Here is a 26,096-nt window from a genome sequence, read left to right as displayed (position 1 = left end):
TGTTTTGTGGGGGTGAGGGGCTACCTAACCAGAGGGTTCTGGGTACCTGGGGCTGCCTCTTCGTAGATTGCTGGACACTATCTCCTGGGTGTGCCTTTTCTAAAAGAGCATGTGGAGGGGCTTACTGGATGTCGCAAAGGAAAGAGAAGGTGGGTGAACAACCCACAGACAGTAGTGTGTTGTAGTGGCCGGGGTGCACAGCTCTGCCACCTTCTGCTGTCTGCTGCGCGGCCTCAGGCAGGTCACTGTATCAACCAGTGCTTCAGTTTCCTCGTCTGTAAAATATAGTACCTACCTCTCATGGAGATTGTGGGAATTCAGCACAGCTAAAACTCTCGGCTCGGCACACAGTAAGTGCTCAGTCAACTGTAGCCTTGGTAGGAAGGCCCCAAGCCAGGGGATGGCTCACCAGCCCCCTTACACAGGGAATTTTGATCATGTGTTTGTGAGGCTGAGAGAGAGAAGGCCTGATCTTTGTGCCCGTTATCCTATGCTCAGAGAGAGAGAGGATGGAGCTTGGGCCGAGTGAAAAGAGGGGAGAGAAATGTTAACAGGAGTCGAAAATTCAAACACTCTTAGAAGCCAGGCAGAAGCTTCCAGTTTACAGTCTCTGTATTAGAAGCAAAGCAAAGAAAGAAGATGGAGGAGTGAGAAGTGGAGTTGGATTAGGAGAGATGGGTCACCACAAAGATCATAAGGGATGGCATTGCCAGGCAGGAGGCAGCTCAAGCATCACCAGAGGCAAACTGTTACTACTCATAGTGACATTGATGGTCATTGATGACTCAAGTGGCCTTGTCAGCTTCCTTTTCCACAGGAAGGCAGAAGCCATCTACCCGGATACAGTGGCGCTGATCTTCGACCCCATCCACCAGTGGCTGTCCTGTGTGTATAAGGACCACAGCATCTACATCTGGGATGTCAAAGACATCAACAAAGTAGGCAAGGTGTGGTCAGAGCTCTTCCACAGCTCCTACGTCTGGAACGTGGAGGTGAGCCCCTCTCTCCTTCCCCCTCCCCCTGCTTAGCTGCCAGCTGGTGCTCAGCTGAGGAAGCTTCTGCAGAGTTTGGGGAACCCATTCAGCCATACCTGCAAAAGGTACTCATGGACCCCTACTATGTGCAAGGTGCTGTTCTGGGTGCTGGGGACACAGCTGGGCAGGAAACTGAAGGATGGAGCTTGGGCCGAGTGAAAAGAGGGGAGAGAAATGTTAACAGGAGTCGAAAATTCAAACACTCTTAGAAGCCAGGCAGAAGCTTCCAGTTTACAGTCTCTGTATTAGAAGCAAAGCAAAGAAAGAAGATGGAGGAGTGAGAAGTGGAGTTGGATTAGGAGAGATGGGTCACCACAAAGATCATAAGGGATGGCATTGCCAGGCAGGAGGCAGCTCAAGCATCACCAGAGGCAAACTGTTACTACTCATAGTGACATTGATGGTCATTGATGACTCAAGTGGCCTTGTCAGCTTCCTTTTCCACAGGAAGGCAGAAGCCATCTACCCGGATACAGTGGCGCTGATCTTCGACCCCATCCACCAGTGGCTGTCCTGTGTGTATAAGGACCACAGCATCTACATCTGGGATGTCAAAGACATCAACAAAGTAGGCAAGGTGTGGTCAGAGCTCTTCCACAGCTCCTACGTCTGGAACGTGGAGGTGAGCCCCTCTCTCCTTCCCCCTCCCCCTGCTTAGCTGCCAGCTGGTGCTCAGCTGAGGAAGCTTCTGCAGAGTTTGGGGAACCCATTCAGCCATACCTGCAAAAGGTACTCATGGACCCCTACTATGTGCAAGGTGCTGTTCTGGGTGCTGGGGACACAGCTGGGCAGGAAACTGACACAAGTCCTGATCTCCTGGAGCTCACATCCGGGTGGTAGAGTAAACCTGTAAACATATCTATATGGAACATGCCAAGTACAATACTTCTCTGAAGAAAAACAAAGCCGCCTAGGGGAAAGGGAGTTCAAGAGTGCTATTCTAGAAAGGAGAGTGGTCAGGGCAAGCCTCTCTGAAGATGTGACATTCGAGTGGGGGACCAGCAGGAAGTCAGGGGTGAGGCACACCACCATTGTGGGTACGGCAAGTGCAAAGGTCCTGCAGCAGCAGCGTGTGTACCTCAGGAGCTTTCTGTCGAAGGCGTTTGCGTAGTTCATGGCTTTTTTTTTTTAATAAATTTATTTATTTATCTATTTATTTATTGGCTATGTTGGGTCTCCATGGCTGCGTGCGGGCTTTCTCTAGTTGCGGCGAGTGGGGGCTACTCTTTGTTGCGGTGCACGGGCTTCTCATTGCGGTGGCTTCTCTTGTTGTGGAGCATGGGCTCTAGGCGCACGAGCTTCAGTAGTTGTGGCGTGCGGGCTCAGTAGTTGTGGCGCACGGGCTTAGTTGCTCCATGGCATGTGGGTCTTCCCGGACCAGGGATAGAACCCTTGTCCCCTGCATTGGCAGGCAGATTCTTACCCACTGTGCCACCAGGGAAGCCCTTTTTTATTTAAGTGTTGAAGAAGTCTTTATTTTCTGAGAATGAATCTGTGGGGATTTTTCATTCTGAAGCTGTTCTAAGTATAATACTTCTTGCAGATAAGACTTGTAGATAAGATAAGGTAGAGAAAGAACTGTAGTCTGCTTTTTTTTTTTCCTGAAAATTTCTTATTACTAGGAATGTTTGTTCTAGAGAAATTATGTTTTCAGTGGCCCAGGTCAGGATTGTGAGAAATAACTTTATCCTTTTGAATAGGCATTATTCAACCCTTTGCTTGAATACATCTACCTTCGTGGATCTGACATTTCTGTTGACAGCACTTATCTCACTGAACAAGAATGTTTTTTAAATAACTTTCGAAATTTATATATAAATATATTCTCCTTAAAAAAAGGTGAGAAAAAAAAAAAGGTGAGATATTACAGATCAAGCTAAAGTCTTTTTTGATCACCTCCCCACCCCCAACTCTTGCTGTCTCTCTTACCCTCACTCTTGTTATCAGTTTATTATGTGTTTTTTTTCAATTCATTTTCTTTGCATCTGCTGGTTATTTATATATATATTCTCAACAGAAATATCTGTGGATAGATCTTTTTATCAGTTCTGGAAAGTTCTCAGCCAATATGGGTTTAAGAGTTGCCTCTACCCCATTCTCTCTTTTTCTGTTACTCTAATGTGCTGTCTTTCTCTATCCTTCATATTTTTTTTTCAATAAAACAGATCTAGAAAACCACACGAAAGAAATGTGCAGTTGATTGATTATTGTTAGCAGTTGTTGACACTCAATGCCTAGATCCCTTTATTCATTGGGGGTTGCAATATGGTGATATTCTAATTCTATCATTTCTTTTTATTAGTTGGACTGCTTATATGAAGAGAAACTTCCCCTCATCTACCATTTGGTCACCCAGTGGTACCCTTCCTATAGGAAAGGCAGGATAAATGCTTGATTCTTTCCCTTTAATTACCAGTTTTCAAAATAATGAATTGGTTCCTTGTCCTCTAAAGGTAACTAGTTGTTTTTATTTAATATCGTTATAAATTCATATATTTAAATATATTGGATATATTTTAATTGATTGCAATTATTAACATTATTGGAGCTCAAATTGTCCCGTCTTTGGCCAGTGGAGGCCTCTTCAGCTTGGCTCCTGAGTCCTTTGGGCATGATGAGAGTAGTCTTGGATTAGCTACCTTGCTAATGACAAGGGATGACAAGGTGTTCTAGCCTCATCTTGTGCATTTCCTGCCCCAAACCTGGAATCAGCCATTTCTTGAAGAAGCCCTGTTTTTTGTTTTGTTTTGTTTCGTTTTTTCACTTTGAATTGGTATTTCAAAGTCACAGTCTGGGTGCTGGGGATGCTTATAGCTCCTTCCAGAATCCTAGTTCTCAAAGACATAGGGGGATGATGGATTTAGAATATCTCCAGTTAATCATTTCCTTGTTCCCACATTATAATACAACAGCCTAAGAATAGAAAATTCAATTCTGAAAACAGTCAAAACAATTTTTTTTGCAAATGTTCTCCCCATTCTCCCCTAATTTTTAGATTAATTATTCTGTATCTATATGATCTGATCATATAGCCATTATATACTATATTCTCTCCCTTTTGACCCCATTTATTTGAGGGGAGTATAAGTGTACATATATATTATGGTAAAATATACATAACATAAAACTTACCACTTAAATCATTTTAAATATATAATTCAGTGTTATTTAGGACATTCACAGTGTTGTACAACCATCACTACTGTCTAGTTCTGGAACTTTCTCGTCACCCCAAAAGGAAACTGTACCCATTAAGCAATCACTTTCCATTCCTACTCTTCCCAGCCCATAGCAACAGCTAATCTGCTTTCTGTTGCTATGGGTTTGCCTGTTCTGAATGTTTCATATAAATGGAATCACAGAATATGTGGACTTAGTGTTTGATGTCTTTCATTTAACAATGTTTTCAAGGTTCATCTATGTTGTAGCATGTTTCAGTACTTTATTCCTTTTTTTTTTTGTTTTTGTTTTGTTTTGTTTTTGCCGTACGCAGGCCTCTCACTGTTGTGGCCTCTCCTGTTGCGGAGCACAGGCTCCAGACGCGCAGGCTCAGCGGCCATGGCTCACGGGCCCAGCCGCTCCGCGGCATGTGGGATCTTCCCAGACTGGGGCACGAACCCGTGTCCCTGCATCGGCAGGCGGATTCTCAACCACTGTGCCACCAGGGAAGCCCAAGGCTATTATTTTTTTAAATATTTTTTATGCTCATTTCCTGTTCTCCTTTCTTTCTGGTAATCCTATAATGTATACGTTGGTATTCTCCATGGTGTTCCATAAATCCCTTGGACTTTATTTTTCTTTATACTTTTTTCTTTCTGATCCTTAGGCTAGGTAATTTCAGTTGACCTATTTTCAGGTTTAGTGATTCTTTTTTTTGCCTGTCAAAGTTGCTATTGAACCCTAGTGAATTATTTATTTATTTATTTATTTTAAAGGGATACCATATATATAGGCATACCACATGTTTATTTATTTATTTATTTATGGCTGTGTTGGGTCTTCATTGCTGCGCATGGGCTTTCTCTAGTTGTGTCGACTGGGGGCTACTCTTCATTGCAGTGCGCAGGCTTCTCATTGCAGTGGCTTCTTGTTGCAGAGCACGGTCTCTAGGCACATGGGCTTCAGCAGCTGCAGCACATGGGCTCAGTAGATGCGGCACACGGGCTCTAGAGCACACGGGCTTCAGTAGTTGCAGCATATGGGCTCAGTAGTTGTGGTTCGCGGGCTCTAGAGCACAGGCTAAGTAGTTGTGGCGCGTGGGCTTAGCTGCTCTATGGCATGTGGGATCTTCCTGGACCAGGGATCGAACTGCATTGGCAGGCGGATTCTTAACCACTGTGCCACCAGGGAAGTCCCTAAATTTTTTATTTTAGTTGTTATACTTTTCAGCTCCATGTTTCTACTTGGTTCCTTTTTATAATCTCTGTCTCTTTATTGATATTCCCTATTTGATGAGACATCATTCTCCTGGTTTCCTTTAGCTCTTTGTCCATAATTTCTTTGATCTCTTTCAGTATATTTAAAACAGTTGATTTAAAGTCTTTGTTTAATGAGTCCAATCTGGGCTTCCTGTTAATTTCTTTTTTCCTGTGAATGGAACCCATGTCCCCTGCATTGGCAGGCGGATTCTTAACCACTGCGCCACCAGGGAAGTCCACTTTCTTCTTTTCTTGCATGCCTGTCTCATAGTTTTTTGTTGAAAACTGTATATTTTGATTGTTATAATGTGGTAACTTTGGAAATCAAATTCTCCCCCTCCCCAAGGTTTGTTGTGGGTTGTAATTGTTTAGTGACTTTTTTAAACTATGTAAGGATTGTATTCTCTTTCATGTGTGGTCACTGAAGTCTCTATTCCATTATCTTAGTGGTCAGCCAGTGATTGGACAGCAGTTTCTTTGAATGTCAAAATTCAGCAGCTTCTTTCTTCATTAAACCCTCCCTTAGTTGTTGTAAGTTAGATTCCAGAGTTCTGAAAAAGATTCTGACAGTTTATGCCAGTTTAAGTTTGCTTTGGTGGAGGGATGGCTTCTTGGATTTCACTACTCTGCCATTTTTAGTGATGTCACTTGATCCTCATTTATTCTTCGTTCTACAGTTAACTATATATTTAATCCTTATGTTGACGTCTCTCTAGTTATTTTTGTTGTCATGGCTTATTCTTGAGAAGATTTGTCACGAACAGTTCGTGGGGACAATGTTTCCTTAGTTTTTTGCATGTTGCTAACAGTTTTTGCCCTTTATACTTGAAAGTCACTTTTGCTGGATAGAAAATGCTTGGCTCACATTTTCTTTCCTTGTCTATCTTAAATATGTTAACCCATTTTTTTATGGTTATTGAAATGTCTGATGTCTTTCTTTCCCTTTTAAGTGACTTGCTGCTTTTGCCTAGAAGCCCAAAGAATTTTTTTCTTTTTAAACCTAGTTATTTTACTCAAACGTGTGTCTTGGTATTGGTTTTTATAGTAGATGTTTTTTTCTTTTTTTTTGTGGCTGCGCCGTGTGGCTTCTGGTATGCTTTTTTTCTTTTCCTTTTATTTTTTTTTAATTGAAATATAGTTGATTTACAGTTTTGTGCACTTTTCCTTTTATTTTAAAGAGTAACTTTGTTTGGCGCTTGCTTGGCATGGGTCCCTTTTTTGTTGTTCATTTTTAAGTGATACTGGTTTTTCTGAATTTTTAGAAGTTGGTGTGGTTCAGGGCAGCTAACTTGCCAAGAAAGAACTCCATTTTCTAATGCTTTTTATGTTTCAAAATATGGCAGCTTGCTTTCTGATATTTCCTTGTTATGTTCCTATTTATATGTTATATCCTTACTTTTATCTGTACTTCTTTACTTTGTCTCTCTTGTCCCTATCCTGATCAATTTTGTTTCCATTCCCAGCAGTTTCTCCTCAGTATAGGCCTTTGTCCTGAAAGGAGCCCTGGCAGATTAGTTTTGAGAGCTCACCAGGACTTGATTTCTCCAGCCCCTTCAGGCCTTACTGCCGAGCCCTGCACTCAACCACTATTGGAGTGGATGACCCCCCACCCCCACCCTGCCAAGTTCAACTACTGTTCAGTTTGGCCAGTTGTGCTTTCCAGTGAATACCTGCTGGCTACTTTGAGGTTAGAATACCTCATTGCTCCTCTCTGCTTTCTCCCATATACATGTTGAGAACATGTAGGTCTTATGACTGGAGGTAATTTGTTCCTACCTGCTTGTATTTGGGGAGTTATGAGAATATCTTGTTCACCTACTTTTTTTTTTTTTTTTTTTTGCGGTACGCGGGCCTGTCACTGTTGTGGCCTCTCCCGTTGCGGAGCACAGGCTCCGGACGCACAGGCTCAGCGGCCGTGGCTCACGGGCCTAGCCACTCTGCGGCATGTGGGATCTTCCCGGACAGGGGCACGAACCCATGTCCCCTGCATCGGCAGGAGGACTCTCAACCACTGCGCCACCAGGGAAGCCCCTTGTTCACCTACTTTTATTATAAATATTGTCCATGGGGTTTTGGTTTTGCTTTCAGGTTTCTCTTTTTCACGTGGGAATTTTGGATTAAAAATCTATGATGCTGCTGTCATCATCATCTCAGAGTCCAGGCTTCCATATTTTGAAATTTCTTTATATGTTATCTCTTTGTCTCTCTGAGTTGCATTCTGAATAACATCTTTAGTTCTGTCTTTCAAGTCAGTTAATTTTCTTTTCAACTGTGTCAAATCTTTGGTTTTTAATATGTTTTATTTTACATTTCTAGAAGTAGTTCTATTTTGTTCCTTTTCAGCTCTGCTTGGTTGTTCTTTATAGTTTCTGGTTGGCTACTCATACTTTTAATCTTGTCAAAGTTCTTTTATTTCTTTAAACATAGTAAACATAGTTATTTTATAGTCTGTTAGATAATTCCAGTATTTGAAGCTAGACTCTGTTGTTTCTGCTGCTTCTTGCTCGTGGTACCTTGTTGCCTTTTGTGCTTAGTGATTTGCGCTACCCATTTTCCTTAGAAATTTATTTGTGGGGATGTTTTATGGACTGGACTGAAGATGGGGCATGGTAATATATGGTAGCATTTTGTGTCTTTTTTTTCTTGCAAGGCATTACACTAAAGCTGTTTATCTGCAACTTACTTTCTTTTCACCATGCAATAGTATATCATAGTGCTGTCATTGAAGTGGTTGTAATGAATCGCCCTTTGCCTTGTTCTCTGGGGACTGTAGGTGTATCCTGAGTTTGAAGATCAGAGAGCTTGTCTGCCATCAGGATCTTTTCTGACTTGCTCCTCAGACAATACCATCCGCTTCTGGAACATGGACGGCAGCCCTGACTCTCACTGGCAGAAGAACATCTTCAGTAATGTAAGGGGCTTCATTGTGAACCATCTTTTAGGAGGAACAAAGGCCTACTTGAAGCTAGGATAGGGGGGTAGGAGGGAGTTTTATGGAACCTCAGTGTTAAGCTTCACTAGGGACAGGAACCAGGAACCAAAGCTGGTCATTCTCTGTCTCCTATCTCATTTCTCTCTCTCTCTCCCTCTCTTTCTTCCTAGGTGACGTGGTCTTTCTTCTCTGCTTTTAAAAAAAAAAAAAAAAAAAAAAAATATTTATTTATTTATTTTATTTTTGGCTGTGTCAGGTCTTGGTTGTGGTCCTCTCTGCTTTTCTTTACCACTCAGCTCCTGCTGTCTAGGTGTGTGTGGACACAGCCACTCCAGGCAACCCAACATACTCAACAAAGAAGAAATTGCTCCCCAAGTCTTGAGTTAGAACTCCCTGGGAGAGCACCTGATGGGCCAAACCAGGCAGGGGCGTCTCCCGTCTAGCTAGCTGCCACGCAGTGAAGCCTGAGGTGGAGGTGCTGGCAGGATCCCAAAGAGAGCCATGATGAGAGGCTGGGGAGAAACACTTTATTGAAGAAATAGTTGGTGTTGCTAGGTCAGGGAGGGAGCTTCTCTGAGGAGCTGAGGCCTGAATCATGCATTCACTGATTCTACAGATAGTTATTAAGGTCAGTGCTAGGTGCTGTGCTTCATGCTGGGGACACATCAGTGACTAAGACAGACCCTTCTCCTGCCCCCGTGACACCTACAGTCTAGTAGGGGGAGGCAGCCAGCCAATAACTGCACAAATTATGATATAATCACAAGCATAATAAGCACCATGAAAGAAAGTTGTAAGGTATGAGTAAGATATATCTAAAATTAGTCATCTGATTTTATCTGTGGCATTAGGGGCAGCCTCCTGGAGGAGGAGATAACAACTGAGATATGGAGGATTGGGAGGAGTAAGGAGGGGAGGGGAGTGTGTTCTACACCCAGGGACAAAGGCCTTATGGCTGGAAAGAGCTTGATGAGTTGGAAAACCCAAAAGAGGTTAGTGTGGCTGGAACAAAAAAGGCTCTTAATTCAGGGTGTGTATAGCAAATGCTCCTTTACGACTTCCCTCACCAGCACCCTACAGTCCCCCTGCCATACTACCATCTTCTCTTCTGCATCTGTGATAACCATGTTATATTTGGTTGCACACAATAGAAAAACCCAAAGTGAGGTAAAAGTTTGATTTTCTGACTTGTAAAAATAGTCTAGAGGTAACTAGTCCAGGCTGGTTTTTTTTTTTTTTTTTTTTTTTTTTTTTTTTTGCAGTACACGGGCCTCTCACTGTTGTGGCCTCTCCCGTTGCGGAGCACAGGCTCTGGACGCGCAGGCTTAGCGGCCATGGCTCACGGGCCTAGCCGCTCCGCGGCATGTGGGATCTTCCCGGACCGGGGCACAAACCTGTGTCCCCTGCATCGGCAGGCGGACTCTCAACCACTGCACCACCAGGGAAGCCCTGTCCAGGCTGTTTTGGCAGCTATAGGAAGCCCTTAGAGACCCAAGAGCCGTCCAGCTCTCCACTCTGCCCATTTTGAAGGAGTGGCCCTTGTCATCGTGGTCCAGGATGGCTGCTGGTGCTCCAATCATCACATCCAAGTTCCAGGCAGCAGGATAGTGGGAAAGAAGCAGAAGAGTTTTCACTTGCTTTACACCTCATTGACCAGAATTTATTGACACAGCTTCATCTAGATGCAAGGGAGTCTGGGAAACATAGTTATTATTCTGAGTGGTGAAGCTCCCAGGTCAGAATTGGAATTCTGTTACTAATGAAGAATGGGAGACTGACTATCAGGAGAAAAAATTGCAGAGGTGCTCCAGAGCTTCTCATAGCACTGACCTAAGTCCTTTCCCGCTTGCAGACCCTGCTGAAGGTTGTGTATGTGGAGAATGACATCCAGCACCTGCAGAACATGTCACACTTCCCAGACCGGGGGAGTGAGAATGGGATGCCTGTGGACATGAAAGCTGGGGTACGAGTCATGCAGGTCAGTCCTGACGGCCAACACTTGGCTTCAGGCGACCGAAGTGGAAATCTGAGGCAAGTGGGCCCTGGCGTTGTCTAGTGTACATCTCCCAGCTGGGGCTCAGGTACTAAGGGCAGTGGGGAGGAGCCCTGGCCTTGGCACCTCCAGCTGCCTGTTGGGAATGAGGGACTGTGAGTAGCAATCTGGTAGCCAGCCACCCCTGGGAACATAAGCTGAGAAGGGGCTTCCAGAAGGGCTAGCTCAGGGTAGATCAGGGTAGCTACGGGGGCCTCAGCAGCTGGGCCATGTGAACTCTGCCTTCAGGGTGGACAAGCAAACTTGCATGACTGTTGGGCATGGTGACACCTCAGCCACATGGTACCACTGCTGAACCGTCAGAGAAGATGCCAGCTGGAGCTTGGCATTTCTGGTGGCCCTGAGAGAGGGACCAGAGGATGGGACATCTGAGGGCTCGGGCTGTTTACCACCCTGCAGAGGTTTTTCAAGATGTGACAGGCCCAATAGGTGCTGACATAATATGAGCCCTGTCACAGAGATCAGGTTTAAGGTGGCGAATGACAGCTGTGACCACCTAGGTAGTGGAGCTGTTGCGGAATGGGAGGGACTGGGGCACTGGAGAGCATGTGCCCCATAAAGGGGCAGCCACCACGCAGCACTGGTAGTATAGGCTTCAAGTTGTCATATCTTCCCATTGTCTAAGAAGAACATAAAGTGCAGATTTTTTCTGTGAAATTCCATGGTTTTTAAATGTTGGCAACTATTCTGATGTCAGTCACTGCATGAGGCAAACTGAATGTGACAGGGGGCTGCTCCCGTTGATAGCACTCGGCTGTGAATGGAGAGGTAACATGGGCATAGCGATCTTCCCCAAGGCTGGCCGCTGGCCTGAGTACCATAGGTATTGACTGATTTAATCCTCTCACTGCCCCTCTGGCGTAGGTGCTGTTATTCACTCCACTTTCAGATGGGTTCACTGAAGGAAGAGAGGCCAAGTGGCTTGGCTAAGGTCACACGGGTAGAGAGTGGAGGAGCTGGAATGACTGTTTCTTATTTCAGTCCTGGATGACCTGTTGTCTGATTTCATTTGGCAAGAATGTGAGGAAAGTCTGGATCTGAGACTCTTTAAGAATGAGAGGGAGTTCCCTAGGGGTCCAGTGGTTAGGACTCCACGCTTTCACTGCTGAGGGCCTGGGTTCAATTCCTAGTCAGGGAACTAAGATCCTGCAAGCCACACAGTGCAACCAGAAAAAAAGAAAAAAGAAGAATGAGAGATTGGAATCAAATGTTCCCACCCATGGGTCCTATCCTTGAGTATGACTTCTGACCCCTGCCCCAGCCCCAGGGATCACCTCTGATATATCCCTACCCTAACCTTTGTTCCCCCTGAAGACCATCCTAGGTGTTACCCATGGAACCACAAGGGGCGGGGTGCCCGCTGAGGTGCTTGCAGGCTTGGCAGGTTTTTAGATGAGAAACAGGTTGGGCACCTGTAGACTACTTGGCCAGGGTAGGGTGTTCTCCACGTCACCTACCTGGCTGCTCTGACCTTTTCTAGTAGTGGCAGAGCACCTGGATCTAAGGGGTGGGGGTGCCAGGCAGGGTACAGCAGGCAGTGTGTATCTCTCAGGATCCACGAGCTGCACTTCATGGACGAGCTGGTCAAGGTGGAGGCCCATGATGCTGAGGTGCTGTGCCTGGAGTACTCCAAGCCTGAGACAGGTGAGCCCATGGCAGGGGAGCAGCCTGCCTGGTAGAGCCACAGTGAGGAGTAGTTGGTGTCTGGTGGGACCGTGAATGATAGGGCAAGACTCTACTTGTTTACCCTGGTCCCCAGTGCCCTGAACAGAGCTCAGGCTAAAGAGGTGAAGGTTGAATGAGTGAATATATGAACGAGCTCCTCCTCTGCTGGAGAAGATAAAAGATAGATCAATAGTCAAACATATTCAGGTTTTTAAATGAGAAACAGGTTGGACACCTGTAGACTACTTGGCCAAGGTAGGGTGTTCTCCACGTCACCTACCTGGCTGCTCTGACCTTTTCTAGTAGTGGCAGAGCACCTGGATCTAAGGGGTGGGGGTGCCAGGCAGGGTACAGCAGGCAGTGTGTATCTCTCAGGATCCACGAGCTGCACTTCATGGACGAGCTGGTCAAGGTGGAGGCCCATGATGCTGAGGTGCTGTGCCTGGAGTACTCCAAGCCTGAGACAGGTGAGCCCATGGCAGGGGAGCAGCCTGCCTGGTAGAGCCACAGTGAGGAGTAGTTGGTGTCTGGTGGGACCGTGAATGATAGGGCAAGACTCTACTTGTTTACCCTGGTCCCCAGTGCCCTGAACAGAGCTCAGGCTAAAGAGGTGAAGGTTGAATGAGTGAATATATGAACGAGCTCCTCCTCTGCTGGAGAAGATAAAAGATAGATCAATAGTCAAACATATTCTTTTGAAAAAGTTTGATGCTTACGGAAAAATTGCAAGAATATTATAATGAATACCTGTAGCCTCTTCACCCAGGCTCCCGAAGTTTTTTCTTTTAAATCTTTTCTGACCTGTGACAGAATTATCTGCTTCCCCTCTTGCCATTTCTATGTATTTGCGCACCTGTGTATATATACACTTGTAATAAAATAATAGCATGTGTATTATTATTATTAAAGCATGTATATTATTATTATTATTATTATTATTTGCTGAACTACTTGAGAGTAAGTTGTAGGCATGCTGCGCTTTCACCCTTAAATGCTTCTGTGAGCATTTCCTAGGAATGGGGACATCTATTTACATGACCACAGTGCACTTATCAAATGTGCATCTTATCAAATCTGTCATCTATCTTGGGTTCTTATTCACATTTTGCCAGTTGTCCCAATGCTGTCCTTTATAGCACCTTTGTTTTTCCAGTCCAGGTTCACATTTCAGTTGTTGTGGCTCTTTTGTCACCTTTGTTTTGGAATATTTCCACAGCCTTATTTAATTTGTGTTATGACTTTGGCTTTCTGCAGAATATAGATCAGTCATTTTATAAAATTTCCTTCAATTTGGGTTTGTTGTTCTCATGATTTGATTCCGATGATACATTTTTGGCAGGAATATAATGTAGGTGGAGTTATGTCCTGATAATGTTAATGTTCTTTCCCATGCTCTTCCTTCCCCCACACCCTCTGCCCCACCAAATTTTCTTTAAATTTCTTTTCATTCAGTACACCTCTCCCGAGCTCCCCTCCACCTCAGGTCATGTGTTAGGCCTCAGACATAATAGGTGCCCAGGCTAGGCACCGTCTGAGGGGGCCAGCACGAAGGTCCAGTGGCTGAAGGAAGGGTGACAGCATGTGGTCAGTAGGGCCTAGATGAGGCTCGTGTAGCCAGAGCTCAGAGAGTGAGGGGGCAGTGTTTTGGGGAGGCTGAGAAGTTGGCAGGGCCTCACATGGCTGCCAAGTAGCTGGACTTGGTAGGGAGGAATGCTGGGCTCTGCTGGAATGTCTGGTGTGGGCACAAGTGGAGGAGTGCCCACGTGTACATCAAGACTCATCCTGCAGGAACTGGTGGCAAGGGATGTAAAATGCCAGGGTTTGGGGCTCTGGGGAAAGACTGCACAGAGTGGGGGAGTGGCCCCTTTCTGGGTTTGTGGCAAGTTGACTGCAGTTAAGAAACCGAAGACTCCTTCTTCAAGGCCAGGAAAGCTCAGTCACACTGCTCTCTGGGAGGCCAAGCCATCAAGCAGCCTCCCAGAAACCCAGTGGCACCCTTTCCATCCACAGGGTTGACCTTGCTGGCCTCAGCCAGTCGGGACCGACTGATCCACGTGCTGAACGTGGAGAAGAACTACAACCTGGAGCAGACCCTGGATGACCATTCCTCCTCCATCACAGCCATCAAGTTTGCTGGTGAGCCCTTTCCTTCTGCGTCCTGCACCTCATTAGATGGGCTCCTTTGACTGCACGTAACAGCAAAAGCCCCCTTTAGCTTAGAGAAAAAAGGGAGAGGCAAGCTCTGGATTCAGGCACAGCTGGACCCAAAGATTGAATTTCTATTTATTTATTTATTTAAAAAAAATTTTTAGACTAATTTTGTTTTTTTAATGCTTTTGGAGTATCGTTTATTTTGGCCACTCCACGTGGCATGCAGGATCTTAGTTCCCAGACCAGGGATTGAACCCGTGCCCCCTGCAGTGGAAGCACAGAGTCTTAACCACTGGACCACTAGGGAAGTCCCCAATGGTTGAATTTTTTAAAGTTACCTGGACTCTCTCCCTCTGTCAGCTGTGCCTTTCTCTCGTGGGCAGGATCTCAGTGGTCACTGTGCCACTGGAAAGAGATTTCCCCTCTTCCTGTCAATTTTGGCAGAAATTGGGAGCTGACTTTCCTTGTGCTAGCTTGAGGCACCTGCCCTTTCCAGAACAGTTATTGGTGCCAGAGCTTTGGAGTACCCTCTTGGGCTGGGTGTGACTTGTGTGCCCCCAGCCCCCACCTGCCTCCACCCCTGATGCAGGAGGACTGACATTAGGTGAGTGCTGGTCTGCAAAAAGAAATCAGAATGCCAGTCCAAGGTGGGATGGGTTCTGGTGACCTTGGCCAAAAAATAGGTGACGGGGACAATTGCTGGAGGCTAATTCTGTGCTGGGCTATGTGATCCTTGCACTGCCCCAGCAGTTACTATACTTTACAGCCAGAGTCACACAGCCAGTAGGTGCAGGCCTGGTATTTTGCATAAGGCTGTCCTTCTTTACAGCCCTTGCTCAACCAGGCAATTGAAGGGATCCCTCCAAGACTCGAAAGATCCAGTACGGAGATCCCTGGCCCTAAGGGATTCCAAGAGGAGGGGAAGTAGGCCCTGTGGGGGTTTAACTGATCAGAACCCAAGAACATGTTCAAAACTATATTCAAAAAGAATCCATTCATGGAGGGAATACGTCCACTTACTCCAAGTTCTTGACTATGAAGTGTATTATACATATAATCTTGTGACTGAGAATGTATTAATGTCCTTGGTCTTCCCCACTTTCTGCCCTGTCTCTGTCTAACTCAGATGGTCGGGAGCTGGGCAAAAACAGGTTAACACGTTTGCTATGTCTTGATGAGGACCTGACAAAAGCTGATCAGCTCAAACTTCTCAGACACCTGTAAAAAACTGTTCAGACCATCCCATTCCACAGGGTAGAGGTAGTTAGAATAGATTGGTAAATCTAGCAGTTTGGTCAGCAGTGACCTCACCTTTAATGAATGGTCTAGATCCAGGAGAGGTGATAACTGGCCAAGGGGGTGGCCCAGGAGTCGGTCCTTTAGGTCACCTTCTGAAGGCATGGACCTCTGTTAAAGCCTCAGCCAGTCTGAGAGGATGCACATCCTAAAACCAGTCCTGTGAGCCCTGCTCTGGCTGGGCTGGCTCAACTGGGCGTTACACTTAAAACATTGATAGTTCGTATAAACTGGGCACCAGCCAGTCGGAAACTGTCTGAAGCTATCCAGCTAAAGAATGAATCAGTCTCTTAATTCTTTTCTATGAAACATATATCCAAAAAAGTGAACAGAAAAATCTGTGAGTAGTTTACAGAATAATACAATGAATATCCACATAAAGGTTCATAGTCAGTAGGTCTGAACTAGACACACCCATTGTTTATAGCCAGCAACTGTTCTGATTGGTCCTAGTCCTAATATTGCTAAATACTTGGACTCACCACCCCAGGTTAAGAAGCAAAACATTACCAGTAGTAACTTGCAGGCCCTCTCTGGATTCCTCGCGAACACAGGACTCATTCCCTTCTATAAACCAATGACTTCTGCTTGAGTAACATCTTAACTTGTATGTCGGGTCTGGGTGCTCTCAAATGTCCTGTCATGAAGGAGCAATGTCTATTGTACCAAGGTTGTACATGTTTTATATTTGTTCTGTCTTTTCATCCTCACCACAACTCTGCAAGGTATTTGTGCTGTGATTATTCTTATTCTATAAAGAAAGAAGAATAAAAGTAAGAACATCGATCATGCTTACCAGGTAGCAGCCACTGTCCCAAGGGCTTCATACCACTCCACGGGGCAGTGGCTGGTACAGTCTTATTGAACAGACAGGAAGCTGAGGCTCGGAGAGGAAGCCTGGCTTCAGAGCACAGTGTTTAACCAGAGAATGCCTGGGATCAGCCCTGGCCCCATCTTGACTCTCTGCACCCTGGGACAAGGACTGTGTGACTCTGAGCCCCTGGGTTTACATTTGTACAAGTGGCTGGTGACAGTCAGGAAGGGGAGGCACATGTGGCACAGGACCTGGCCCGAAGTCTGTGTGGATATTCCTTTTTTTTTTGGCTGCACCACATAGCTTGCGGGATCTTAGTTCCCCGACCAGGGATCGAGTCTGTACCCCCTGCAGTGGAAGCGAAGAGTCCTAACCATTGGACTGCCAGGGAAGCCCCTGTGTGGATATTCTGATCATTCTTGATGGCGTGAGCCTCCCAGCGGTCTGCCTGTCTCCTCTTGCTCCCTGCTTCACTCCCGCCTCCACTGTGAGGCCAGAGTCACCTTTCCAAATCCCAAATTAAACATAGTGCCCCTGCTGTGTCCCTGGCTTCTGTTTCCCTGTCTGCTCTTGCTCTGCAGATTCCTGCCTTGCCCACTGCACCATCTGTCCCCCCTTCACACAGAGCTCACAGTTTACAGAGTCCTACCGGCACCCAGCACTCACCTCACCTCCTCCGGGAAGCCCTCTCTGACCCCCAGCAGAGTGCCCTTATAGTAGAGTTCCCTAGCTAGGATCCCCAGCCCCAGTTGGGCCCAGCAGTGGCCCAGCCCTGCCTAAGGCACTGCTTCCTCCTCCAGGCCACAGGGACATCCAGATGATCAGCTGTGGGGCAGACAAGAGCATCTACTTCCGCAGTGCCCAGCGGGTAGAGTGGGGCAGCCTCCTTGGGGGCTGGGTAGGGGGCTTGTCAGGGGTGTCCTCTGAAGGCCCTGCCTGCCCTGCCAGGCCTCAGATGGACTACACTTTGTCCGTACCCACCACGTGGCAGAGAAGACCACCTTGTATGACATGGACATTGACATTACCCAGAAGTATGTGGCTGTGGCCTGCCAGGACCGCAACGTAAGGTGAGGAACTGCCCTGGACTCTTAGTCAGCCAGACTAAGTGGGGCCTGGTTGGGTCTGTCTTCTCATGAGCGCTCTGCTTTCCTCCCCCTGCTCACCTGGTCCCTGAGAAGATGGGTGGAGTGGTAGGACCCAGTGGGTGTTTCTTAGGAGCTGGGTTCACCCAGGCCTAGTCTCCAGGTCAAACAGAGGGTCTCCTAGATCTCAGGAGCCTGTGTGGGGCAACTGAGAGCTGCTGATGTGGCTCATAAACTCACTCATCCTCGTTCCCTGAGCTCCTGTCTGGGAGGGACAGTGGGGGAGTCACAGGCCCTGCCTTCGTGGAGCTCACAGTGCAATGGAGGAGAAGACAGACTGACCAGACAGTGACAGCACAGAGTGGTCAAGGCTGGGATGAGGGGAGCCCAGAGGCTTTGGGGGGCCCTGGGAGGACATCCAACCCTACCTGGGGTCGCTGGAAGGGACATCTGAGCTTAAACTGGGAAGGATGTGGAGGAATAAGCATGTACAAAGAGGTTCTCCATCTCCTTCATTTGCTCATTCAAGTTGGGTGCCAGACACTCAGCTTGCTGTGTGTCAAGGAGATGGATGTTAACTCAGTGGACACCCCAAGATGTAACCTCTGTGACCTCAGCCTGAGACAGGGTCTCATTCCCTGATACAGGGTTTCAGTCCAGGCATCGGATGGGGGACAGGAGGTACTGGGGGCTTCCAGGGGAGAGGAGGGCAGCAGGTAAGGTTGGAACAAGGGAGCAAGAGAGGGCGGTGGGCAGGGCCATGTTAGCCACTTCTGCTCTCACCTTCCCAGAGTCTACAGCACCATGAACGGGAAGCAGAAGAAGTGCTACAAGGGCTCCCAGGGTGACGAAGGGTCCCTGCTGAAGGTGAGGAGCTGGGGCCCCGGGTGAAAACCGTACACAGACACCCACACACAAGGCACCCCTGTCTGTCTCCTGCCCTGTTGGGCCTCCTGACACCTGGGTCCTCCTTGGCACCTGATCAGAGGGATCAAAGGATCACATGCTGGCCAGCATCTACTCAGGCCTGGCTGACCAAGGATGCTTGGGAGCCAGGGCTGGCCCTGACTGCTCTACCTTTATTTACTGAATCCTTCCCCAAGTGGGAACATTTAAGTGGTTTCCATTGTGAGTGGCAATAGAGTGTGGTGGGAGGAATCAGAGAGGCCTCTCCAGGCTTGCCCCTGCCTATGTTATCCAGGGTGAGGTGGGGACCTTCTCAAGAGCCTATGAACTAGCGGAGTTATGAGTTCAGGCTCCAGGGTCAGACCCTCTTACAGCTCTGCCTCGGGCTGACTGTGACCTTGGGCAAATGTCTCCTCTTGAACCTGTTTCATCATGTGTAAAATGCAAATAAAAATTGCCTCTATCACAGGGCTCTGTGGGGGAAATAAGTTCACACACGTACAGCTCTTAGCACAGGGCCTGGCTGCCATTAGCACCATTGTTGTAGTTGTTAATTTCTTCACCTGTGAAATGGGAACAGGAGCTTCTACCTACCATGGTGTGTGTCGTGAGGGTTACCTGAGTCCATGTGCCAAGCGCCCAGCACGAGGTGTTCCTCAGTCAGTGGGGTTGTGTGTTGAGACCCAGGCCTATTCCAGAAGGAGGCAGCCCAAGTGTCACGTGGGTCCTCTTCTCGGCAGGTCCACGTGGACCCCTCAGGCACCTTCCTGGCCACAAGCTGCTCTGACAAAAGCATCTCGGTGATTGATTTTTACTCCGGCGAGTGCGTTGCCAAGATGTTTGGCCATTCAGGTGGGTGTGCCTCCTTGCCTGGGACACCTCCCCACCTACCCCAACCCAGCCTTCTGGCTCAGAAGGCCAGCATGGCTTTACTGCTCTGCTTGCAGAAATCGTCACCGGCATGAAGTTCACCTACGATTGTCGTCACTTGATCACAGTATCCGGAGACAGGTGGGAAAGACCTGGAGGCTGCCCCGGCTGGGCCTCCCTCTGGGAGTGGGTGGGACCTATCCTGCGGGGAGAGCAAGGGCTCAGACACCAGAACCCCATGCCCACAGCCTGCCTGTGCAGAGAGCTCTCTGAGCGTGCCAGCTTACTCTCCTCGGATAGTGCGTGCCCAGCCCTGAGTTCAAATCCTAGCTCTGCCACTTACATTTCCCCTCTCTGACTTTGTAAAAGAGAGATGACCCCATCTACCTTGAAAATCGTATGGTGAGAGTCAAATGAGATGACATAAGTTCCTTAGCACATGGTTGGTATCCAAGGAAGTCCCTTTTGGCGCTCTCTTCAGTTTATCAATACTACACTCCTTCCTCACAGCCCCCTTCCTTGGGTCTCGGGGTCTTCAGAGCAGCCTTGGTTTGCTGGGATGCCCTGGACCCCTCCCAGGGCGTAGACCTGACTTGGTCTGGAGCCCTGTGCTAAGCTGATGAGGGCTGTTTTCCAGGCCAGGAAATGAGGTCTTGGCAGTGATGAACCAGGTGGCTCTGGGGTCAGATGGCTTCCATATTCACTGTTCCTCCCTCTTCCACATCCCTCCTTGGCCTCTGCAGCTGCGTGTTCATCTGGCACTTGGGCCCGGAGATCACCAACTGCATGAAGCAGCACTTGCTGGAGATCGACCGCTGTGAGCAGCAGCAGCAGCAGAACGCGCAGGACAGGAACTGGAGCAGCCACCCCAGGTCCTGGCAGCCACCTGCCCATCCCCAGGGGTCCATTCACCAGAGGGATGTCTTCCTGCCCTGGGCCCCGTGAGGAGCGGGGCTGGGGAAGCAACCAAGGCCCAGACAGCCCCAGGCCCTGCCCTTTGTGCCCTCGGGGCCTAGAAGGGGAGATGTACTTCAAATAGGAAGTTACAATAATGCATATGAGAAGGGTTGTTTTGGTTTTTTTTTTAACATCTTTATTGGAGTATAATTGCTTTACAATGGTGTGCTAGTTTCTGCTTTACAACAAAGTGAATCAGTTATATATATACATATGTTCCTGTATCTCTTCCCTCTTGCATCTCCCTCCCTCCCACCCTCCCTATCCCACCCCTCTAGGTGGTCACAAAGCACCTAGCTGATCTCCCTGTGCCATGCGGCTGCTTCCCACTAGATAGCCACCCTACGTTTGGTAGTGTATATATGTCCATGCCACTCTCTCAGTTCGTCCAGCTTATCCTTCCTTCCCCCTCCCCGTGTCCTCAAGTCCATGCTCTAGTAGGTCTGAGTCTTTTTTTTTTTTTTTTTGTGGTATGCGGGCCTCTCACTGTTGCGGCCTCATTGCAGCTCTATTTACAATAGCCAGGACACGAGAAGGGTTTTGAAGGGTAAAAGCAAAAGTGCTTGGAGAGCCCATGAGCACTCTGGTGGGAAGCCCCAGGGGGCTGTGGGGACAAGAGGAGGCCCCCGACCCAGCCCACCCAGCCCATGGTGGGGAGGGAGGAGATCAGAGAAGCGTCCAGTGGAGCAGAGATGTCTTCTTAATCTTTTTTTTTAAGGTATTTTTGTTTGTTTGTTTTTAATTTTTGGCTGCGTTGGGTCTTCATTGCTGCACACAGGCTTTCTCTAGTTGCAGCGAGCTGGGGCTACTCTTCGTTGCGGTGCGCGGGCTTCTCACTGCGGTGGCTTCTCGTTGCACAGCATGGGCTCTAGGTGTGCGCGCTTCAGTAGTTGTGGCACAGGGGCTCAGTAGTTGTGGCTCTCGGGCTCTAGAGCGCAGGCTCAGTAGTTGTGGCACACGGGCTTAGTTGCTCCGCGGTATGTGGGATCTTCCCGAACCAGGGCTTGAACCTGTGTCCCCTGCATTGGCAGGTGGATTCTTAACCTCTGTGCCACCAGGGAAGTCCTATCTTCTTAATCTTTTAATGGAAGTTATTCCTTCACTTATATCTTTGAGTTTCCTAAACATATTTCTGAAGTCTTTATGTTACAAGACCAGTTTTATTTGGAGCGAATTCCCGTTCTGGTTTTTGATTTAGGATTTTGGTTTGGAAGTTTCAGTTGGAGTGGGAGGTTTTGAATTTTCTTCTCTCCCGCCTCTGGAGCTGTCCCTATCTCTCTCTGTGTCTTGAGGCTTTGCATTGCTTCCCCACAGGGACCAGGCCTGACATGGGCCATCTATTTTGCAGTGATCTTGAGGTAATGCAGATCTAGGCACCAAGAGAGTGGGCAGCTCTTTGGCTTGTGGAGCTAAAACCTCATTGCTAACCCCACTTCCCAGAACAGAAGCCAGCAGCTCAGGACTCATGCCCTACTATCATTGCTTTGCTTTTTGTTCCATTGCTGTGGCCCTTGAAGAGTTTATCTTACTTCTTGAGCCCAGCCTTTGTTACATCTCATTTATTGTGGCAGTATGTTTCTAGCAGAGGGGGTGTGGCAGGTGAGACCTTCCAGCACCGTCTTGACCAGAAGCCAAGAGTATGTTCACATGGACCCCAGCACAGGGCCCAGCCCTATGCAGGTCCCCTCTACCACCCCATTTACCTATGTTTCTCTCCTTGCCGTCCTTTTTCCTGGCTTCAGGCAGGAGACATATGCATCCATGCCCAACGAGATTTGCTCCCTAAGCCCTGGAGAGCAGACGGAGGATGAGCTGGAGGAAGAATGTGAACCTGAAGAGTTACTAAAGACACCATCAAAAGAGAGTTTGGATCCAGGTTGGGAAAGGGGCCCTATTTTGACCTCTCAGTGTAGGGATCGTTGCTGGGTTTTGGCCACTACTCTGTTTTCACAGCCTGGCACATACTGAAGCTCAATAATCACATCAGTCAGGACTTTTTCAGGGTAATAGCACCTAGACTCTCACCGGCTTAATTTGGAAAGAGAATTTATTGGTTCTTGTAAATGAAAATTTGAGAGTATTGGTTCAGGCATGGCTGGATCCAGGTAGTCAGGTGATGTTAAAGAAATAGATGTTTCTCTGTCTCCTGGCTCTGCTTTTCTCCATGTTGACTTTGCTCTCAGGCAGAGTCTCCCTGTACAAGGGGCATAGTATCCCCAGCAGCTCAAGGTTATAACATTCTAGAAAAGAAAGCACTTCTTTCCTAATAGCTCAAAGTCCTGTGTTCATGACTCATGTTCCTGCTGTGAGTCACCTGCACATTTGAGTCACTGTGATTGGCCAGGCCTGAGTTATGTGGTCATCCCTGAGGGTAGGAGGCTTTAGTCAGCTCCACTTGAACCACCTCACCAAAGGCGAGGGGTGGGTGTAAGGGGGTGTCCCAGGGGTAAAACAGGGTGATGTTCACCAGAAGACAGACCAGATTCTCTTGTTCAGGCAGAAGGGAGAGTAGTAGCTCAGCGACTTTATGAGAGACCAGGCCCTCTATAAATTTCTGCCCCTCTGCATATCGCCTTGGCTTAGGCCCTCATGTTACAAGATGGCTGCTTAAGTTCCAGGCATCAGAGACATTTTTTTTTCACGTCTTTATTGGAGTATAATTGCTTTACAGTGTTGTGTTAGTTTCTGCTGTACAACAAAGTGAATCAGCTATATGCATACGTATATCCCCATATCCCCTCCCTCTTGAGCCTCCCTCCCACCCTCCATATCCCACCCCTCTAGGTCATCAGAAAGCCTCGAGCTGATCTCCCTGTGCTTCTCACTAGCCATCCATTTTACATTTGGTAGCATATATATGTCAGTGCTACTCTCTCACTTTGTCCCAGCTTCCCCTTCCCCCGCTGTGTCCTCAGAGACATGGTTGAAAGAGGACATTCCCTCCTGGAATCTCCTGTACAGAGGAAACTCTTTCCCAGAAGCCCCTGCAGGCTTCTCACAGGTCCCATTGGCCATGATTGCTCCAGCTGTGAGAGAGGCTGGGAACAGTGACCAGCACTTGGTGCTCTTAGTGAGGGTAGTGGGCTGCCAAGAAAGAGGAAACAGGCAGGGGCCAACTGGATGGGTGACTGGTAGGCAACAGCAGTGTGAGGATTCAGCCTTGGGAAACAATCAAATAGAGAGTAAGCTCATTCTCTTTGTCAACCACCCTCACATCCAATCCAGCGTCCTCTCCCAGGTGGCCACTTTGATGAGTTTGGTGTGAATCCTTATAGGCCTTTCCCTGAACATTAATATACATGTGTGCATATCTATAGGAAACATCTGTGTCCGCAAATTGTATTATACTGCAGATATCATTCTGTATCTTTTTCTTCTCAAAACTATCTTACTGACCTGTAGGTTGGTGAATACGAAACAGGGGCCTCCCTCTTTCAACCAGAAGCATAACCAGTGATTTTGCTCTGGGTGGGCATTTGTGTGTTTTCTAACTTTACACTGCTGTGAATGAGGCTGTGCTGACCACTCCTTGGCCTCAGGCCGAGGACTGGCATTGCTAGATCCTGGGGTTAATACACTTCTTTTTTTTTAAGATTTGTTTTATTTTTTTTGGCTGTGCCACGTGGCATATGGGATTTTTATTCCCCAACCAGGGATTGAACCCGTGCCTCCTGCATTGGGAACACAGAGTCTTAACCACTGGACTGCCAGGGAAGTCGGATATACTTTTTATTTTAAAAGAGAACCCCAAGGGCCCTCCAAATCCAGTTACTGCCCCACCCAGCAGTCAGTGTTAAGCCCTCCGTTTCCCCACACTTTTGCCAACATTTGATAGTTTAAAGCATTTTAATTTTGGTCAGTCTTACGGGTAAAACATTATATCCCATTGTTTAAATTTGCACTTCCCTGATAGTGAGGTTGACCATCTTTGGATATCTGTCGTTTCCTGTGTTGTCTCTGGAGAACTGCTGTTTATGTTGCCCATTGTCTCTTGGGTTGCTTATTCTCTTTTCATGGATTCCATGTGTCTCTCCAGATCCTCGGTGCCTGCTGACCAACGGCAAGCTGCCACTCTGGGCAAAGCGGCTGGTGAGTCTGCCCGGAGAGTGGGACGCCTAGGAGCTGACAAAGAAGGGATGCCCTCCTCCATGTTCCTCATTCTTCTGTGAACACTTTTCCCCTCCACATGTCTCCTTTCCCTGGAGAACCCCTGTCATCCTTCCACTCTCCGCTTAGACAGTCCTTCTTTCATGCAACACATATTTACTGAGTGCCTACCCTGTGCTAGGCCTTGCTCTGGCCCTTAGATACAGCAACCAGCAGGGCAGATGAAATCTCTGCCTTCACAGGCTCATTCTCCAGTTTGGGAGGTGGACAATAGCCACATTAAACAGGTAAATTATATAGTATTTGGGGAACTAATAATCAGTGCTATGGAGGACAAAAAAGTTGAGAAGGAAAATACAAAGTGTTGGGGGTGGTGACGATTTTAGGGTAAAAAGAAAAGGCTTCACTAGGAGGCCTTCTTCATGTATTTGAGCAGAATTAAAGCAAGTGAGAAATACAGATCCTGGGAAAGAATGTTCCAGGAAGAGAGACCAGTCTGCAAGGGTGAGGGCCGTGAGGCAGGATCATGCTTATTAGCATGTTCCAGGAAGTGCAGGGAGGCCGGATGCCTGGGTCGAGGGTGAATGAGGGCAGAATGGTGGAGAAGGGCTCGGAGAGGCAGTGGGGGCCAGGTGGTGAGGAACCGTGTGGGCTTGCTGTGTCCCCTCGACACCCCTGTTGTCCTTCTCCACTTATTTCTTCCCCTGTAGTGCTGAGTGAGATGGACAGGAGGGAGAGTTCTGAGCCAAGGAAGGTTGTGTTCTAACTCAGGTGTTAACAGGTCCCTATGGCTGCCTGTGCAAAACAGACCCTGGGGGGCAAGCAGGGGGACCAGGGAGGAGACTGCTGTGATAATCCTGGCAGGAGAGGTTGGAGGCTGGACCTGAGGGGAGGAGTGGTTGGATTCTGGATGGATTTTGAAAGTGGAGCCAAACAACTGGATGTGAGAGAAAGAGAGGGACCAAGATGAAGGTAGGATTGAATGAATGATCATTAATTGAGGGAGGGGCATGCCAGGAGCTGGTGGGTTAGAAGTTGGCAGCAGAATCCTAAACCCCAGGTTGAAGGGTTTATTTCAGGAACAATGTCTGACCTCAGATCAAAGCCTAAATGTCAGCTCTTCAGGGAAATCCTCCCTGTCATCAGCCCCTGCACTGCTGACCAGGTCAGGCATGTGGCTGTGCTCTCTCAGGCCCCCAAGCTTTCCCTTATCAGTGCGTATTACAATTGGAGTTACATCCAACAAATATTCACAGAACACTTACTCTGTACAGGTTCTATTGAGTCTTTTATCTGTATTGTTTAATCCTCCTGGATATACGGGCTTTTCATATCCCCTGTTATTTCACAGATAGGGAACAGGCCCAGAGAGGTTAAGTAACTTATCTGGGGTCAAGCTAGGAATTAGGGGAGGTGGGGTCGACCCTAGAAGGCTGGCTCCAGAGCCTAAGTTCTCAAGCACCCACCCTCCACTGTCTCTCAAGCAAGTCGTGGTGGGCAGGACCAGGATTAGGGTTAGGGGACCGTGGAAGAGAAGTGCCCATATCTTGGATGTGTTTGGGTGGTGTGAGGGACAGGATAAGAGGAATGAAGGAGAACCTCAAGGTTTGGGGCCTAAGCAGCTGCAGAGAATCACTGAGACAGGGAAGGCGTTAGGAGGAATAGGTTTAGGGGGAAGGCCAGTTGTTGTCTTCAACATGTTTGCTTTGAAAGATCACTAAACATCCATGTGGAGATGTGGAACAGTTGCATATGCACTTCTGAAGTTTAAGAACAAGGTTCAGGCTGGAAACAAATATCTGAAAGTT

The 26,096-nt window shown here is 47.6% G+C and overlaps 1 protein-coding gene across 1 annotated transcript in view; it reads left to right on the top strand.

The window, feature by feature from the left end:
• Positions 1–26,017, top strand: part of LOC102995120 (WD repeat-containing protein 62) — a 38,252-nt gene extending 12,235 nt beyond the window's left edge. Inside the window, exons 9-21 of the mRNA XM_028478309.2 lie at positions 803–992; positions 8,226–8,363; positions 10,237–10,415; positions 11,990–12,081; positions 14,113–14,238; positions 17,164–17,231; positions 17,312–17,433; positions 18,240–18,315; positions 19,095–19,206; positions 19,302–19,365; positions 19,968–20,096; positions 21,924–22,057; positions 24,218–26,017. Coding sequence (XP_028334110.1) covers positions 803–992; positions 8,226–8,363; positions 10,237–10,415; positions 11,990–12,081; positions 14,113–14,238; positions 17,164–17,231; positions 17,312–17,433; positions 18,240–18,315; positions 19,095–19,206; positions 19,302–19,365; positions 19,968–20,096; positions 21,924–22,057; positions 24,218–24,300 — 1,513 coding nt within the window. The 3' untranslated portion in view covers positions 24,301–26,017. The remainder of the gene's footprint in view (positions 1–802; positions 993–8,225; positions 8,364–10,236; positions 10,416–11,989; positions 12,082–14,112; positions 14,239–17,163; positions 17,232–17,311; positions 17,434–18,239; positions 18,316–19,094; positions 19,207–19,301; positions 19,366–19,967; positions 20,097–21,923; positions 22,058–24,217) is intronic.
• Positions 26,018–26,096: the final 79 nt, after the last annotated feature.

The sequence above is a fragment of the Physeter macrocephalus genome, chromosome 17 (assembly GCF_002837175.3).
Source record: "Physeter macrocephalus isolate SW-GA chromosome 17, ASM283717v5, whole genome shotgun sequence".
Classification (NCBI taxonomy): Eukaryota; Metazoa; Chordata; class Mammalia; order Artiodactyla; family Physeteridae; genus Physeter; species Physeter macrocephalus.
The sequence above is the reverse complement of the archived record's forward strand: the minus strand, read 5'-3'. Positions and strand labels throughout refer to the sequence as shown.